This window comes from Pseudorca crassidens, chromosome 15 (assembly GCF_039906515.1).
Source record: "Pseudorca crassidens isolate mPseCra1 chromosome 15, mPseCra1.hap1, whole genome shotgun sequence".
Taxonomy (NCBI): Eukaryota; Metazoa; Chordata; class Mammalia; order Artiodactyla; family Delphinidae; genus Pseudorca; species Pseudorca crassidens.
The window spans coordinates 67,435,850-67,450,513 of record NC_090310.1 but is presented as its reverse complement, the minus strand read 5'-3'; the positions used below and the strand labels follow the sequence as shown (position 1 = coordinate 67,450,513).

At 51.9% G+C, this 14,664-nt stretch overlaps 2 protein-coding genes across 5 annotated transcripts; one reads left to right on the top strand and one right to left on the bottom strand.

Annotated features, from left to right (window-relative positions):
• The first annotated feature begins 3,839 nt into the window (after window positions 1–3,839).
• BLCAP (BLCAP apoptosis inducing factor) lies at window positions 3,840–14,269 on the top strand. 2 transcript variants are annotated; one of them, XM_067708091.1, is made up of 2 exons: window positions 3,840–3,998; window positions 12,343–14,269. In XM_067708091.1, exon 2 carries the CDS (start codon window positions 12,519–12,521, stop codon window positions 12,780–12,782), a length of 264 nt encoding a protein of 87 aa, XP_067564192.1. In that variant the 5' UTR covers window positions 3,840–3,998; window positions 12,343–12,518; the 3' UTR covers window positions 12,783–14,269. The 2 variants fall into 2 exon arrangements, with proteins under 2 accessions (XP_067564192.1, XP_067564193.1); XM_067708092.1 differs by lacking the exon at window positions 3,840–3,998 and adding an exon at window positions 4,110–4,251.
• Window positions 8,101–10,542, bottom strand: NNAT (neuronatin). Of its 3 annotated transcripts, none has more exons than XM_067708093.1 (3): window positions 10,353–10,542; window positions 9,341–9,421; window positions 8,101–9,111 (listed from the first exon to the last, which is right to left on the bottom strand). In XM_067708093.1, exons 1-3 carry the CDS (start codon window positions 10,422–10,424, stop codon window positions 9,019–9,021), a joined length of 246 nt encoding a protein of 81 aa, XP_067564194.1. In that variant the 5' UTR covers window positions 10,425–10,542; the 3' UTR covers window positions 8,101–9,018. The 3 variants fall into 3 exon arrangements, with proteins under 3 accessions (XP_067564194.1, XP_067564196.1, XP_067564195.1); XM_067708095.1 differs by having other exon boundaries at window positions 9,346–9,421; window positions 10,353–10,541; XM_067708094.1 differs by lacking the exon at window positions 9,341–9,421 and having other exon boundaries at window positions 10,353–10,533.
• Window positions 14,270–14,664: the final 395 nt, after the last annotated feature.

Genomic DNA, 14,664 nt, shown 5'->3' with positions numbered 1-14,664 from the left:
ATGGGGAGCACAGAGCACGAGAGGGCAGGAGTCACAGGTGCATCCAGCTGTCTGGGGGAGGGGGCAGGCTGGAGAGGCCTTGACAGGAAGTTAAGGTCTGTTGAACAAAACTGTAGGGCAGAAGGAACTTCCAGATCCCTCAAGTCAGAGCTCAGCTCTGGTGTCATTTCTCCCACCTGGACCGGAGCTGGGGGCGGTGGTGGAGCAGTCCTGTGGGTCCAGGGGAAGGGAAGAGAACTCAGCTCCATGTGAATAAGGCCCTGCCTCACCTTCTCCTGTTTTCTGGGGCCCTGAGGGGGAGAGGGTTGGCTACCACGACTTTGTCAATGCTCAGACCTGGCATGAAGTTTACTGGAGGGTGAAGTCCCTCCAAAAACAGACCTTCTGATTCTTCCTCAGCAGCACACATCACACGCCATGGATGGCAGGACCTCCTCCTTTCTTATCATATTTTATTTTTCTCGGGGTATAACATACATAAAGTACGTAAAGTCCTCTAATCTTAAGGTACAACTTGAATTTTTGCCCATGTAATTACCAACCAGACTAAGATATGGACCTTTTCCAGCACCCCAGAAAAGTCCCTATTGCTCTTCCCCCATCTCTATCTCCCCCTCCCCCAGCCCCCTCCGACCCAGGTGGCTTCTGATTTCTAGAACCATAGATTAGTTTTGCCTGCCCTTGAACCTTCTGTGAATGGAATCATACAATATGTACTGTTTCTGTGTCTGGACTCTTTTAGTCCACATACCATATGTGAGTATAATCTATAGTGTCACGTGTCAGCAATTTGTACTTTTTTTTCTTATGCCATGCCGGATGGCTTGCGGGTTCTCATTTCCCTGACCAGGGATTGAACCCGGACCACAGCAGTGAAAGCCCGGAATCCGAAACACTAGTCCACCAGGGAACTCCCAGCAATTTGTACTTTTATATGTAAAACATAGTAGTCCATTGGATGGACATGCCGTATTTTGTTTATCCATTCTCCTGTTCGTGAACATTGGGCTATATCCACGTTGAGCTCTGAGTAAATCTGCTATGAAAATCCTTGTCCAAGTCTGCTTGTAATAGCCACTTATTTCTCCTGGAATGAAAAGCTAAGAGTGGAAATTCTAGTCACAGCGTAAGTGTCTGTTTACATTTAGTGGAAACTGCCAGTTTTCTGAAGTGGTTGTACCAGTTTCCTCTCACGGGCAGTGTACAAGAATTTCCACATCCTTGCCAACGCCCAGCCTTTCTCTTTTCTAAACAAGAGTTTCCACTGTGAGACTCCTCTTTTCCTCCAGTGTTGGATATTGGGTGTGCCTGGCATGAGTGCATAGATCCCTCAGCCCAGAAGCAGCAAGACAGAGGTCACATCTAGTTTGTCTGAGTCTCAGCTACAGGAGGAATTGTCATCTCCTTGATGTGGATGAGACCCCAGGAACTGGGGTGGCAATCTTATGACCACGAGCATGAAACCAACATGAGGACAGCACAGCAGAGATGGAATGAACCTAAGAGATGGAATGTTTGTGATGACATGGTCAAGCCACTCAACTAACCTGCCACTGAGTGGCAGGGTATATTTATTTTTTTAAGCCAAGTGATTTAGGGTCTTGTTTTTGGAACTTGAATCATAAAGGATACAGTCCCTAAGCCCCCCCTTGTAACCAGACCGAATGGTGCCATTTCTGTCCTCCATAGCAGTCATCTCCACTGAGCATTCTTTCCTTCCTGAAACCTCCTCTCTGGGATCCCATGCTCACCTGGTCCTCCTCCTACCCCACGGGTCACTGCTTCTCAGCCTCCTTTCCTGGCTCTTCCTCTGCCTACTTATTAATCTACCTTCACTTTCTTAGGACCTCATCCAGCACCATGATGTGTGTACTGTGTGCTGATGTTACTGAAATATGTATCTCCAGCCCAGATCTCTCTTCTGAGCACCAGTCTCATATAAAGCGGCCTATTGACCCTCTCCACCCAACCATTGCCCAGGCTTTTCAAACTTACCTTCTTAGCCAAACTCTTGATCTTCCCCCTCAATTTGAGCCTGCTGCAGGCTTTACCACCTTAGTCAAGGGCTCTTTCATTCTTTCATACTCAAGGCAAAGATCTAGGTGTCTTTGCCAATGCCTCAACACCCACCCACATTCCATCTTACATTCTCTACTTCTCCACCTTCCAGGGTCACCATTCCTTTGCACTTGGAAACCTACAACAGCCTTCTGGCTGGTCTCCCCACACCCGCTCGAAAGTGCTTTCCAAGCCATGTAGGGTGGACTTTCAGAGACCCAAACCTGGTATCATTCCCCTGATGAAAATGATAAAAAGATAAAGATAAAATCCAAATTCATTAGGTAGCACTACCTGCCCTACTTGCTCCTTCCTCACCCTCAGCTGCTGCTTCCCACCTCCACATCTGGGACAAGTGGTTCTTTCTGCCTACAACATTTCCCCTCTCACTCTTGCCCTACAAAACTATCTTTGGTTTTTAAGCCTAAATGCCAGCTTCCCAAGGAGTTTCCACCCTTACCTTTAAAAACTACATGAGGGTTCCATTAATTTTTTTTTTTGGCCAGACTGCGCAGCCTTCAAGATCTTAATTTCCCAACCAGGGATCGAACCCGCGCGTTCGGCAGTGAGAACATGGAGTCCTAACCACCAAACTGCCAGGGAATTCCCCTCCATTAATTTTTCATAGCACTCTTCATATTCCCCCACAGCATTTCCCATCATGCATAATTATATATTGATTTGATTTAAATTATTAACAGATAGTGATCATTTGATGATTAAAAAATTTATTTTATTGACGTATAGTTGCTTTACAATGTTGTGTTAATTTCTGCTGTACAGCAAAGTGATTCAGTTATACCTATATATACATTTCTTTTTCATATTCTCTTCCATTACGGTTTATCACAGGATATTGAACACAGTTCCCTGTGCTATACAGTGGGACCTTGTTTATCCATTCTATATACAGTATAATAGTTTGCATCTGCTAATCCCCAGCTCCCAATCCATCCCTCCCCCACCCCCTCCGCCTTGGCAACCACAAGTCTGTTCTCTATGAGTCTGTTTCGTACATACGTTCATTTGTGTCATATTTTAGATTGCACATATAAGTAATCTGATGATTGCTTTTCCACCCCTCCCCCACTCTCCCCCAGTAGCCGGGCATCTCCTTGAATTAGAACAGCGCCTATTTCACGCTCCATTCTATCCTCTTGCCTTTAGCACTGCATTTACACACAGTAAGCGCTCAAGGAATGTGCTTATTTAGCTAATAAATCGATACATTGACTCATTTAATCCCTATAACAACCCTGTGAAGTAGGCATTTCATCAGATTCGGGGAAGCTAATAGTCGGGGTGGGCAAGTGGCTCGCCTAAAGTACAGGGCAAGAAGAAGAGTCAGGTCCTGACCCAAGTCAAATCCTAAATTCTGAGCCGGAATATTTCCGCTCCTGATCTTTGGCCTTGGTAAAGGGGCCAGGGAGGAGGCGGACTTTGAGCCACGGGAACGTTTTCACAGATTACACGGATCATCCACGAGGACCAAAGCGAACAATCGTTCACCTACAGAGACTAGGATACGCCCCCTCTGCTCTAAATGTGTAAAGATCACAATCCACTGCATATGTATGAGGGGACCAAGGCGGGGGGGCGTGATTCGGAGCTGTCCTGGATGCGCCTGATCAAAAATTCTTCGGATTTGAAGACTTCAGAACCCCCAGATTTCTGAACACATTAGCAAAAAGTCTTAAAATGGTCATCTGTGGCACACGTTAGGAGGATATCGGGCATAGAAGACCCCCCCAATTTAGGTCGTATTATCAGGCATCTGCCGTAGGCAGCCCGACCCCAGAAGGGGTCCTCGGTCGGCTCGACTAGAAGACGAAGGGGGCGTCTCCCCTGCTTCCTGCGGCGTCGGAGGCGAGTTGAGGTGGTGGCAGGCTGCGGCTACGAAGGCGTCAGCGGTGGCGGCGGCGCCATGGCAGGGCTCGCAGGTACCGTGGCGTCGGCCTCTTGGGGGCGGGATGAGAGGCCCTTAATGCGGCCGCGCCGCCATGTTGTCCCTTCGGGGTCACCTTAGGCGTCGTCCGGTCCCTCTCTGGGGTTTTCCTTCCGCGCACCCTGAGGGCCGCCCCTGTCCGGTGTCACGTGATTGCCCTGTTTGGCCCCCCAGCCTGGGCCTTGGGGGTCTCTTCGTGGCCCGAGGGCAGGGCACTGGACTCCTGGGTTCTCGTTCAGGCCTCCAAGGTCATCACTCGCCTGTCTGCATGTGGGATGGGGCAGGCAGAGCTGGGGAGCTCGGGGCTGGGGGTGCGACAACCTTCTCTCCGGCCCCGGTGCACGTGGCAGGGGGCCCAGCTTCTGAGATGCCTGTCACTCTGTCCCCGCCACTTAAGTTACCTTTTTTTTTTTTTTAAACCAGAAGGGGCGTGGGGGAGAGGAGAGAAAAGGGTCTCCCTCCCCGGGTCCCCGCCTTGGTGTCTGGGGTGATAGGTTGACGCTCTGCTTTGGGTCGCGGGTGCTTCTTACTCTCTCTAATTTTACACCAAGTCCGGACACCCATTCCCTTTCCTACAGTATATGTGGGGAGTGGCCCTCAAGGGCAGCTGAAGGAATGGGTTGCCTGGCACACTAATGGCCTGGAGAGAAGAATGAGGGATGGGGGACAGTTGCTTTTTCCTTCCCTCTTCCACACCTTATTTAATTTCCTTCCAGGCCTCCGTGTCCCTTTTCAACGCTAAATGTTGGGGCAGACTGGGGTCTGTCCTGGGAAAGAAACGGCCTTTCTGTTTATAGGTTCGGATCATGTTTTATCCCTTTCAGGGAACTGGTGTTTTGGGGACAGCTTCTGTTTGCCCTGCTTGACATGGTACAGCCATCCCCTCAGCCTTCTGGACAGCAACACTAAAGCCAGGAGAGACACACACACACACACACACACACACACACACGTTCTAGCTTAAGTGCTAATGCCAAGTGTTAGATCTTGTTTGTTTGTTTGTTTGTTTTAAATCAGAGACTAATTAATGTCAGCGAATCTGTTGAAAGATTGCCGAGCCCTGGTCGGTTTCCAGTGACCAGATCACTTCCGTATCTGAAATTGGTCTTGTTAGAATTGCTGCCAAAAACAGTTTAACCTTTTATCTGTAACATGTTGTTTCAAAGAGGAATCTGGAAGGCTGGGTTTGGCTGTCTTTTTCTGTTGTTGTTCTCTTATCTTTGAAACATATGCATTCCATTTCAAGCCTGTTGCTGTATGATATACCAAGGACCATGTGTTGCCTGCCTCTCTGACTTCCTGTTCTGGGAATGCTCTGGAATCTGGATCCTGCTGGGGAATGGGCCCCGTGGGAGGGAGAAAAGGAGGTGGAGGGGAAGCAGGATCATAACCAGAGAAGATGGTGACATGTCTCTGGGGCATATAGAGGAAATCAGATGTCTCCAGGGAAAAAGAGGCTGTTGTTAGACTAATGTTTTGTATATATGTGCACGTTTAAATCTCTGGGGGAAAACTCACTGCAAATTCAGAATCTCACTGTAGGGTACTGGCTTCTGAGTAGATAGAAGTTTGAAAATAAATGTCTGGCAAATGACTCACAGCACACCTGCTCCCTCATCCAATCCTACCCAACCCACATGCAATAAGCTGTTGCTGTCCTGCAGCGGAAGCTCAAGAAACTTGTCCTTCATTCGCAATCCAGATATTCCACAGGTAGAGGTAACAGTGTCACATAGCACCACACACTTCCGACAGTCATGGTACCTAGACCCCTCTGCGGTTTAACCTCAACTGGTTAGGCTAAGAAACTAACATCCTTTGGGGGCATTAGTCCCAAGAGTCTTGCCTGTTGCTGGAGTCTCACAAAGCCATTCCAGTTCCCTCATAACTCAACTGCTCGATCCTTGGCCTCGTGGGGGCAAAGTCTTGAGGATGTGGTAGAGAAAATTTAAGCAAAGGGGGGGCCTGTGGACTAAGGGCTTTGCAACAAAACTGTAGTCATTTTCAACTCTTTTTGTTGCTCTCTATCAGAATAAAATGTTTTAATGGTATTGCTTCTGGAAAAAATGTTATAAACAAGATGTGTTTGGACTAGATTTCTAAGCATTGCACAGGAATAGAAAGTGAACACATTCCTTCCATCTTCTCTGGTGGACTGTGTTTCCTGCCATAACATGAGGGTTTGGATGGGGCATGAAAGGGGGGAGTGGACATTGCACATTCAAGCCACCCATGCGGGTGCAGCCCATCAGGGCAGCCCTTGCCTGGAAGTCTGTCATTTCATCATGCCACACTCAGAGCCCTGCTGATGGATGGATGGAGAAAGCCCTGCAGTTGGGCTTTGCCAAGATCATCTGGAAAGCCCTGGGGCTGCCAGCAGCCTCCTGCCTTTTAAAAGGGGACCTACAGTGTCGAGAGCAGCCAGACACTTCAATGCTGCTGCAGCCTGTCCCCCTGAACCCAGCTACCTTATAACTGGGCTGAGATTAGAGCATCTGGGGCATTGGGGCTGTGGGTACACCCCTTGAGGGCTCTGAGGGGAGGGGCACCCTTTATTGAGAACACATGTTGAAATATGTTCATGGTTCTCTGCATTTAGTGTGGAAAACCACAGAAACTCCCAGTCTTGAGGCTTGCCAAGATACAGGCTTCAGAAGGGAGGTGTGGGCATTGCCTGCTGCTGAGTCACCCTGGGGCAAGAGGAGACCTACCCCACCAATAGGCTACAGTAGGGGCTGGAACCACCCAGCCTGAGGAAGATGAGGCTCCGATCGCCCATCCGCACCCTAGTCCCATTGAGTCCTGATTGCCACTTTGATGGCAGAATGTTTCTAGTATGTTGGGGTTCACTGGATCTTAGCAGTCCTTTTACAGAGGAGAACCGAAGGTGGCTAGGAGTGACCTGACCAGGTTCCCTGGGCTGACTGATAGCAAAGCCAATACTGGAATTGAGGTCTACACCCTCCACCTCCATAATTCTCTTATCTTGAACTGAAGTTATAGGTGCCTCTAAAGGTGCTAGTGGTTGGGCTGAGAAACGCTAGGACCCTAGCGCAGGGGCGGGTAACATCAGGCTCAACGGATTGAGGTCCTTTGTGCTCCAGAATTGTTTGTGACAACTGTGACTAAGGGGTTTGAGGAAGTGGCAGAAAGATTTATAGCCCTCCAACTCACGCCCTGGATGTTGACCCAGGAACAGGTGTGTGGTGACAGGGGCACACAAAGCCAGAGACAAGGCTGAACAGGCGGCAGGGCCATTTGGTGAAGCAGTCAGCTGACCCCACGTAAAAGAAGCCCTGACTCACTGAGGAGTGGGAGAGAGAACTTGGGAGCCGAGCAGGCAGCCCACCCTACCACCGTGGCATGATGGCAGGGGAGAGCCCAGGGCCCGGGACCTGGTAAGCACGCTTAAGGATATGGAGACTCGTGCTGGGAGAAGCAGAGGACCCAGTAGTGGGGAGAGTGAGCTGGAGAGAGGTTCCTGAGGGTGGGGGAGGAGACCCTGGGAAAGTAGGCGGGCCTGGCAGGATGCCCTTGTAGTGGTTCTGGTAGAGGTGATAGGGCTGGGAGGGATGAGCTGGGTGGGGGAGGTGCCACACCACACCTTTTACCCCATAGTCATTGTCCAAACCAGTGCCCCCCCACCCTCCCCCACCCGCCCTGCTCATTTCCTTGGGGATCTTGGATGGAGATAAGACTGTGTTCTGAATTCCTGATCACCCTCTTGGTCCCTAGTACCTCCGTTTTGAGGGCTCGTCCCACTTTCCCCCCTCCTATCTTTTCCCTCCTTCCATCTTTCCCACTGATTACTTGCCAGAGCCCCTTATTCCAGGAAAACTGAAGGCACCCACACCTTTGGGCAGGTATAAGTGGTCCCTTATTCCGAGACCACAAGTGAAGATGTCCACCTTTTTCTTTGGGTGGTGGTGCGGGCATGCGGTCCTTTATCTCAGGACAGTGTTGAGATGGAACTGGGTGTGTGAAGGTTTATTCCCATTTTGTTGCTTCCCCTCCGTCCCTCTCCCAAGTACAGTGCACATCAGCCCAGTCTTAGAAGTATGTGTTGAAGCCGGAAAAGAAGTCACAGGAGACAAAACTTTTTGGTGCGCCTCCACCGCCCCGCAGGGTCCTGGGACACTGTGCGAGACAGGGGAGGTACTTTTTTTAATTTTTTTGTAGAGGCGGTCCCTGTCCTCCAGGAGCTTACAATCTAGCCGGGGAGACACAACTAATGCACACTTATACAATCATTACAATTAGCAATTACCACAATATTGACCACAATTGCGTGAGACCTGGGGGATGCAAGATCAGTGAGGGGTTGGGGGCTTGGAGAAGGTGTTTTGGTAAAGATGGGATTCGTTTTCTTGTTCAGTAGGTCCAAATTGAGTGACACATTTCTTTTGGGTGGGAGTGGGGCGAAAGAGGAACTGAGGGAGCAAAGGCAGCAAGGCTGGAATGCACATGCCGTAGGCAAGGGACAGTGAGAGGGCCCCGCTCTGTTTCTTAACCCTCCTCCCTCACCCTCTGCCCTCCAGCCCCGCCACACAGGCACGCAGTTGTCACTTGTCTGCTGCACGGAGATTCAGGGCTTCGGCTGGTGAAGTTGGAATGTCCATTCTGCTGGCTGGTGTGGTTGTCTGGATCTCTGTGGTGCGGCCTGCTGGCATGGCCGTGGCTGTGGGGCTGGGATGGCGCTGTCCCGATTTGGTCCAGATCTGAATGCGTTGCCTGTGCCCAGATCTCAGGGGTCTGCTCCCCCCATTCCCCCCTCCTCCCTCTACCGCCACCCGCAGTAGGATGGGTGCAAAGGGGTGGGGAAGGGATCTGGTGTTGTCGTCATTGTCGGTGCTGCTTCTCCGGGAGCCTACCGGCCCCTCACTGACCTTGGCAAGTGCTCCTCTGGCGAGAGGGCACAGGGGACGCCCCATTCCTGCGCGGCACTGGCTCCCATGCTGGTGGAACTGCACAGGAGCATCTGGTGACAGGGCCGCCCAGGGGAGGGGGCTGGAGCCTCAGTTGGGGGCCCGCTGGCGGCGCTCTCCCAGCACGTGCCGTCCGGTTCTCGACACGGTGTACGCCAGCTTCTGCAGGGAGTACCTGAACACCTGTGGAGAGAGAGAGAGACCCAGGACCTGCCCTTAGAGGCGAGCACCCGCAGCGTGTCTGTAGTGCTGCCGTGCCCGCCCCCGCCCCGCCCCCTGCCCCGCCCGCCTGTCCAATGAGGAGAGGCGGGTGCGGGCGCAGCTTGTCCACGAGTCAGGGCAGCTGGAGCTTTTCCAACTGTGCTGAAGGCTGCATGGCCACAAGCTGATTGGACCCACAACTTAGGTATACCTCACTTCTCGCAATGGGCTGTGTCCCTGGAGGATTTCGAAAAGCGAATCCTACCCAGTAAATGCAGCATTCCAGGAACACCTTGAAGGAAATATGCGATTCCTTTGGCAAAGGATTCCTTTAGCAGGGAATTCTTCCTGCAAGGGGTGCTTTTAGGGTAGATGATTTTATGGGCAAAGCAATTTCTTCTGATTTATTTCTTTTTACACAAAGCGCTTTGCCTCTATTTGATTTTTTTTTTTTAATAAAGCGAACTGTCCTTTTTCGGAAGCGCTTTTTTTCTGTTCTATTTTTCCTGCAAAGAACCTTTTCCTCTAATTGTTTTCTTCAAAGCGCTCTTATCGATTCATAGTTTGTCAGCTCCTTTGTCTAATATTTTTTCTGCAAGGCGCTTTTTATCTAATGCATTTTTTTCTGCCAAGTGCTTTTGTCTGATTTATTCTTCCTGCAATGCGCATTTTCTCTAATTCATTTTTTCCCGCGAATTTTTCTGATTTGTTATAATCTTGTTTGCGGAGTGCTGTTTTTGTTTTTCCCCTGAGAAGTGCCTTTTTCTAACTTATTTTTTGTCCCACCCCCGCAAGTACTATATTTTCTAAAGGAAAATTTCCCCGCAATGCGCAATTTTTTTAAGGCGGAAAAATTCCGCTGTGTGAGCGGTAAAGTCTCTTTTCGCAAAACAGAAGTGCCCCGCCTCCCTCCTGGGGTCGAGTCTCACGTAGCGGTATTTTCTTACCACGTTGGTCGCTAAGAGCCTCGGCGATCGTCCGCGGCTGGCGCCCGCCGCGCCCCAACTCTTTGTTCCCGGGCGGGCGCATTGGGAAGGGTCTACGCGAGGAGGAGGGCGCAGGGGACGGGCGGGGGCGTGCGGTGCCGGCCGCGGCACTTGGGTGGGCAGGGATCGCGGCAATCAGGACAGGACGGGTCGGGATGCGGCAATTGTGACGCGGGCTTGCCGGTTCAGGGGGCGCACATCGCGACCCTCTCCCACCCAGCACCCAGGCACACTTACCTGCAGCAGCACGCGGAAAATGTACCAGCCGATGATGAGCAGTTCAGCCGAGGCTGCTGCCACTGCTGCCATGGTTCCGAGAGTGGTGGGTGGGTGGTTGAGAGCGAGTGCTGCCGGTTCCGAGGTCCGTTCGCCTCTCGGAGTCCGCTGTTGGGCGCACTGCCGCAGCCGCGGTGGCCGCGCCTTAAGTATCCGCCCACCGCCCAAGTGCGCATGCGCGCTTGGGGGGGGGGGTCCGTGAGGAGGGGTGGCCGGGGGCGCTCCTCATTCGTCAGGAGAGGGAAAAAAATAATCCATCTGTTCTTTCCACACCGACCCCCGCCTCCTGAGTTCATCTTAGCCCCTTTCCAGAAGATTCCGCTGTGCCCGCGTTTGAATTATAATGTAAAATGGAGGGGAAATGCAACTCTGAGTTAGCGCATAGGGTAAGAGTACGGGTGCGCACCCCTTAGTAGCGGAGCCCATCTCTCCAAGCCCGGGCCTGCAAATTCGAGCCCAGTGTCCGGTGCCACGCCAGATCACACCTGGGCAAGGATCGAAAAGCAGAGGGACCTAATTTAGAGAGGGATCATCTGCCCCGCGGAGCAAAAACAGGTGCCCCTTCCAGAAGCCTTGGCTTCACAGGCCCCCCCGCTCAGCACTCTTTTTCTAACATTCGATGTATTAGAAGACCACGTCCTCTGCTTTGCGAGAGCCTCTGAGCGCGGAACCTTTCCCTGATGCCCGCATCCCGCTTCTTACGGTTGCTAGATCTACAGCGGTGGCAGCTGTAGGGAGCCGAGCCAGGGCACTGAGCCCTAGGTGCAAAAGCGATAGTCATCGGGTGTCTACCCTGTAGGAGGGATGGCGCCTTTGTATGCACGGAAGGGATGGGATGAGCTCTCCAAAGAAGTGGTCTGAATGCGCTCTGGGATAGTTTTCTGCTAGGCGGGTAATTCAACCTCTGCTCCCCTACCCCCCAGGCGCTGGTAGGTCTTCCTCAGCCAGCGAGGTTCTTTGTACCCGTTGCGCTGGGCGTCTGGAGCTTGGAGGAGGGTTTTGCTACCGCCGCCAGAGGGTCGTGGCTGCTGCCGCTCCGATTCTTGGCGCGGCACGAAGACCGGAATGCGGTCTGCGAGCGCGGCCCTGGCGCACCGGTGGCCCGCTGCTCGAGAGCACCACTTCTCTCCAGCAAACTGCCTGGCACAGGGGCCAAATGGCATTTGCCCCTATGTGAATAGAAAATTAATTTTGATTAAAAGCTCATAGAAGTCAAGTTCTATACAGTGCCGGCAGCAGATGGAGAGCACAAGGCAACCCAGAGAGGTCAGTTTGGACTAAGTAGCATGGTGATTTTTTTCCCCCTACATTGACTTTCGAAGAAGTTGGCCGATTTTAATAAAATGACGCCGGATTATTTGAAAAAGGCAAGCTCATTCTAGGCTGCCATCTTAAAACAAAATACTCGGTGATGCTGCCGCGGCACCTTCCCAGAGCTTGCAAGGATCCATTGCCGGCAATCTCCCGCCGGCAGTGCGCCACTAACTACTTTAACTCTCCACTGAGCACCTGCTGTGAGAGATACTAGATACAGAATCCTTTTCTTATTCCTCAGGGGTCACAGCATGGAGCCCATGGCCGTCCGGTGGCAACCACAGGGCGGTATTGTGAGGTCTGGGTCCCTTGAGGACGGGCCGCAGCCCCAGGAGGCGATACATGATCTCTGCTGGGCAGGGCCCAGGCAAAGCCAGGCCACTGTGCCGGACCTGCCTAGAGCCCTCTGGCCTAGCCCCAAGAAGGGGAGACACCCAGGATGCTTCTGGAAAGGGTGACTTGGAGAGGAGTAGACTTCCATGGGTGGGCAGGGAGGAAAGGGCATTCACATTTGCTGTTGTTAACCATGATCCATTTTTCCAAATAAGTATACATTCTGTTCCTGTTTTTTTTTTTTTTTTTTGTCTGTCTGTCTGTTTCGTGTCTGTTTGTCTGTTGTGTTGACTTTTCTCTTCAGGATCCCTGCTGCCTTGGTGATCCCGGGCTGACAGCCAGAGACCACAGCGGCTCAGCTCCTGGAGAGCGAGGGTTGAAGAAAGCAGAGGGCAGCCGCCCGCGCCCGCTGGCTCCCATTAGGTCGGTTCCTGCAGCGGTGCCCGGTGGCCTTGGCGAAGGCCCTGTCCAGCAGAGATCATGTATTGCCTCCAGTGGCTGCTGCCCGTCCTCCTCATCCCCAAGCCCCTCAACCCCGCCCTGTGGTTCAGCCACTCCATGTTCATGGGCTTCTACCTGCTCAGCTTCCTCCTGGAACGGAAGCCTTGCACAATTTGTGCCTTGGTTTTCCTGGCAGCCCTGTTCCTCATCTGCTATAGCTGCTGGGGAAACTGTTTCCTGTACCACTGCTCCGATTCCCCGCTTCCGGAATCGGCACACGACCCCGGCGTTGTGGGCACCTAACAGCCAGCCCAGTTAGCTTTCCAAGGAAGCAGAAGACGGGAGGGGAGGCATTGACATAGGTCATAAAGCATTGGAGTTTCAAATCCCGCGGCCCTGCGGGGGCCACATTCCTGATGGCGCCTTTCTGGCCTGTGACGTTTTATCCTTATAATGTGAATAATAGCACTGACCGGTGCTTTTATCGTAGAGTCCTGTAGTCGTGGGTGGTCTCGTGGTTGTGTGTGTTCTGTCCCCATCTTGGCCCCTGACTGGCAGGATGGCCACCCCCCTCGCCTCATTCCCACGAGGAGCCTGCACCCATCCTGGTCAACTGCCCCAGCATGATCCGGGCAGATAAAATGCCAGTCTCATTGTCACCTCTGTGACCCTTCCTTGTCAGAGTGTTACTGACTCCTCCGTCCCTCTCTTGGCTTCCTGTTAGTTCTCTTTAGCCCTTTCCTTTTTTGGGGAGCACCTGTCCAAGACAGGGCTCAGTTTTGCACTTATCTCGAATACAAAGAGATTGCTGATGCCCGAGAGCCTCGCTTTTTCATTCTTCTTCCCTGGCCAGCAGGCTAGACAGAATTGTGTCTTGACTGCTGTCCACAAATCTTCAGTATTTTCCCCACGTCATTTTGAAGGAAGAAGTAACAGATACATGTTGCTCTTTCACCTGGGGGTCTGGGCTCCTGCTCAGCAGCCCAGCTTCGCTTCCTCTGCCCTTCCTCCTGCCTGTCTCAACTGTCGCAAGGAGGGGGCCTCATTTTGTCTCCCATGCATGCTCTGCAGGATTGATGTGTGGTGTGTTTACGTAGATCTAGCAGTCCCCAGCCGAGTGAATGGGAGAGTACTTGTGTGTTGCATAACAGCCACGATCCCCTGATAGGTGTTTGGATATTTTTTGGTGTGGTGTGCCGTGCGTGCGCGTGTGTGTATACGTACGTGTACAAGTACATGTGTAAATCCTTTTTAAAGAAGCTTTATCGAACGTGTTGTGATTTTGAGGTGTAGCAATAGCTAGCTTGTAGGGGCTGCTACAGTTGGTATTTAGTATGGGGATTGCAGAGTGACCAGCACACTGGACTCCGAGGTGGTTCAGACGAGACAGAGGGGAGCGGTGGCCATCGTCCTCATGCCAGGAGCTTCTCCGGTCCTGCGCGTATAGACTGTATACGTTACGAAGAATACACGGGAAGACTTTGTGACTGTCACTTGCTTTTTTCTTTTTCTGCGCTTCAGTAAAAGTGTTGGCACATGAGACTGTCTCCTGGCCCCTGCCCGCTGGGGATCAGCATGGTTGTCCTTCCAGTCTAAACCATCCATCTTTCTCTTGCCTGAAGGGGGAGGGAGGTGGGCCAGGCAGAGGACAGAACTGGAGGCAGTCCATCTAGGGGACGGGACTGCGGGGCCACACTTGTGGAACATTTGGACTGCTATTCTGGAGCTTTTATTTCTGGTGTGTTCGTTGCACAGCTGTTTGAAATGTTTAATAAAGCTTTATAAACTTTCCTCTGTGGTTTTATGTGGCTGCAGTCCCTTTGGGTCGTGGTGTTGGATTTCTGAGTTGGTGGGGGGCAGCGGGTAGCATGGAGGGGCTGAGGCCTTGGCGCCACAGTACCTTAGGCTGAAAATTTGATCTGCTCTCTGGAGAGCAGATGGTGGGATTGGGGGCGGGGGAGCAGGGGGCAGGCCAGGCGGTGAACAGGAGGGAGTCTGAAAGTTTTCAGAGATGAGACATTTGCGTTTCTCAGCTCCCATGGCTTCTCGCCTGAAACTGTTTCCCTCCGTAGGAGATTTGAGTAACCGATCCCTTGACAAACAACTTAAGACAGCTGGAGCTCTAATCATCAAGAATTTTTATGGTGCTGCTTTTGAAGTAAAAATAAAGTGAAACCCCTTATGG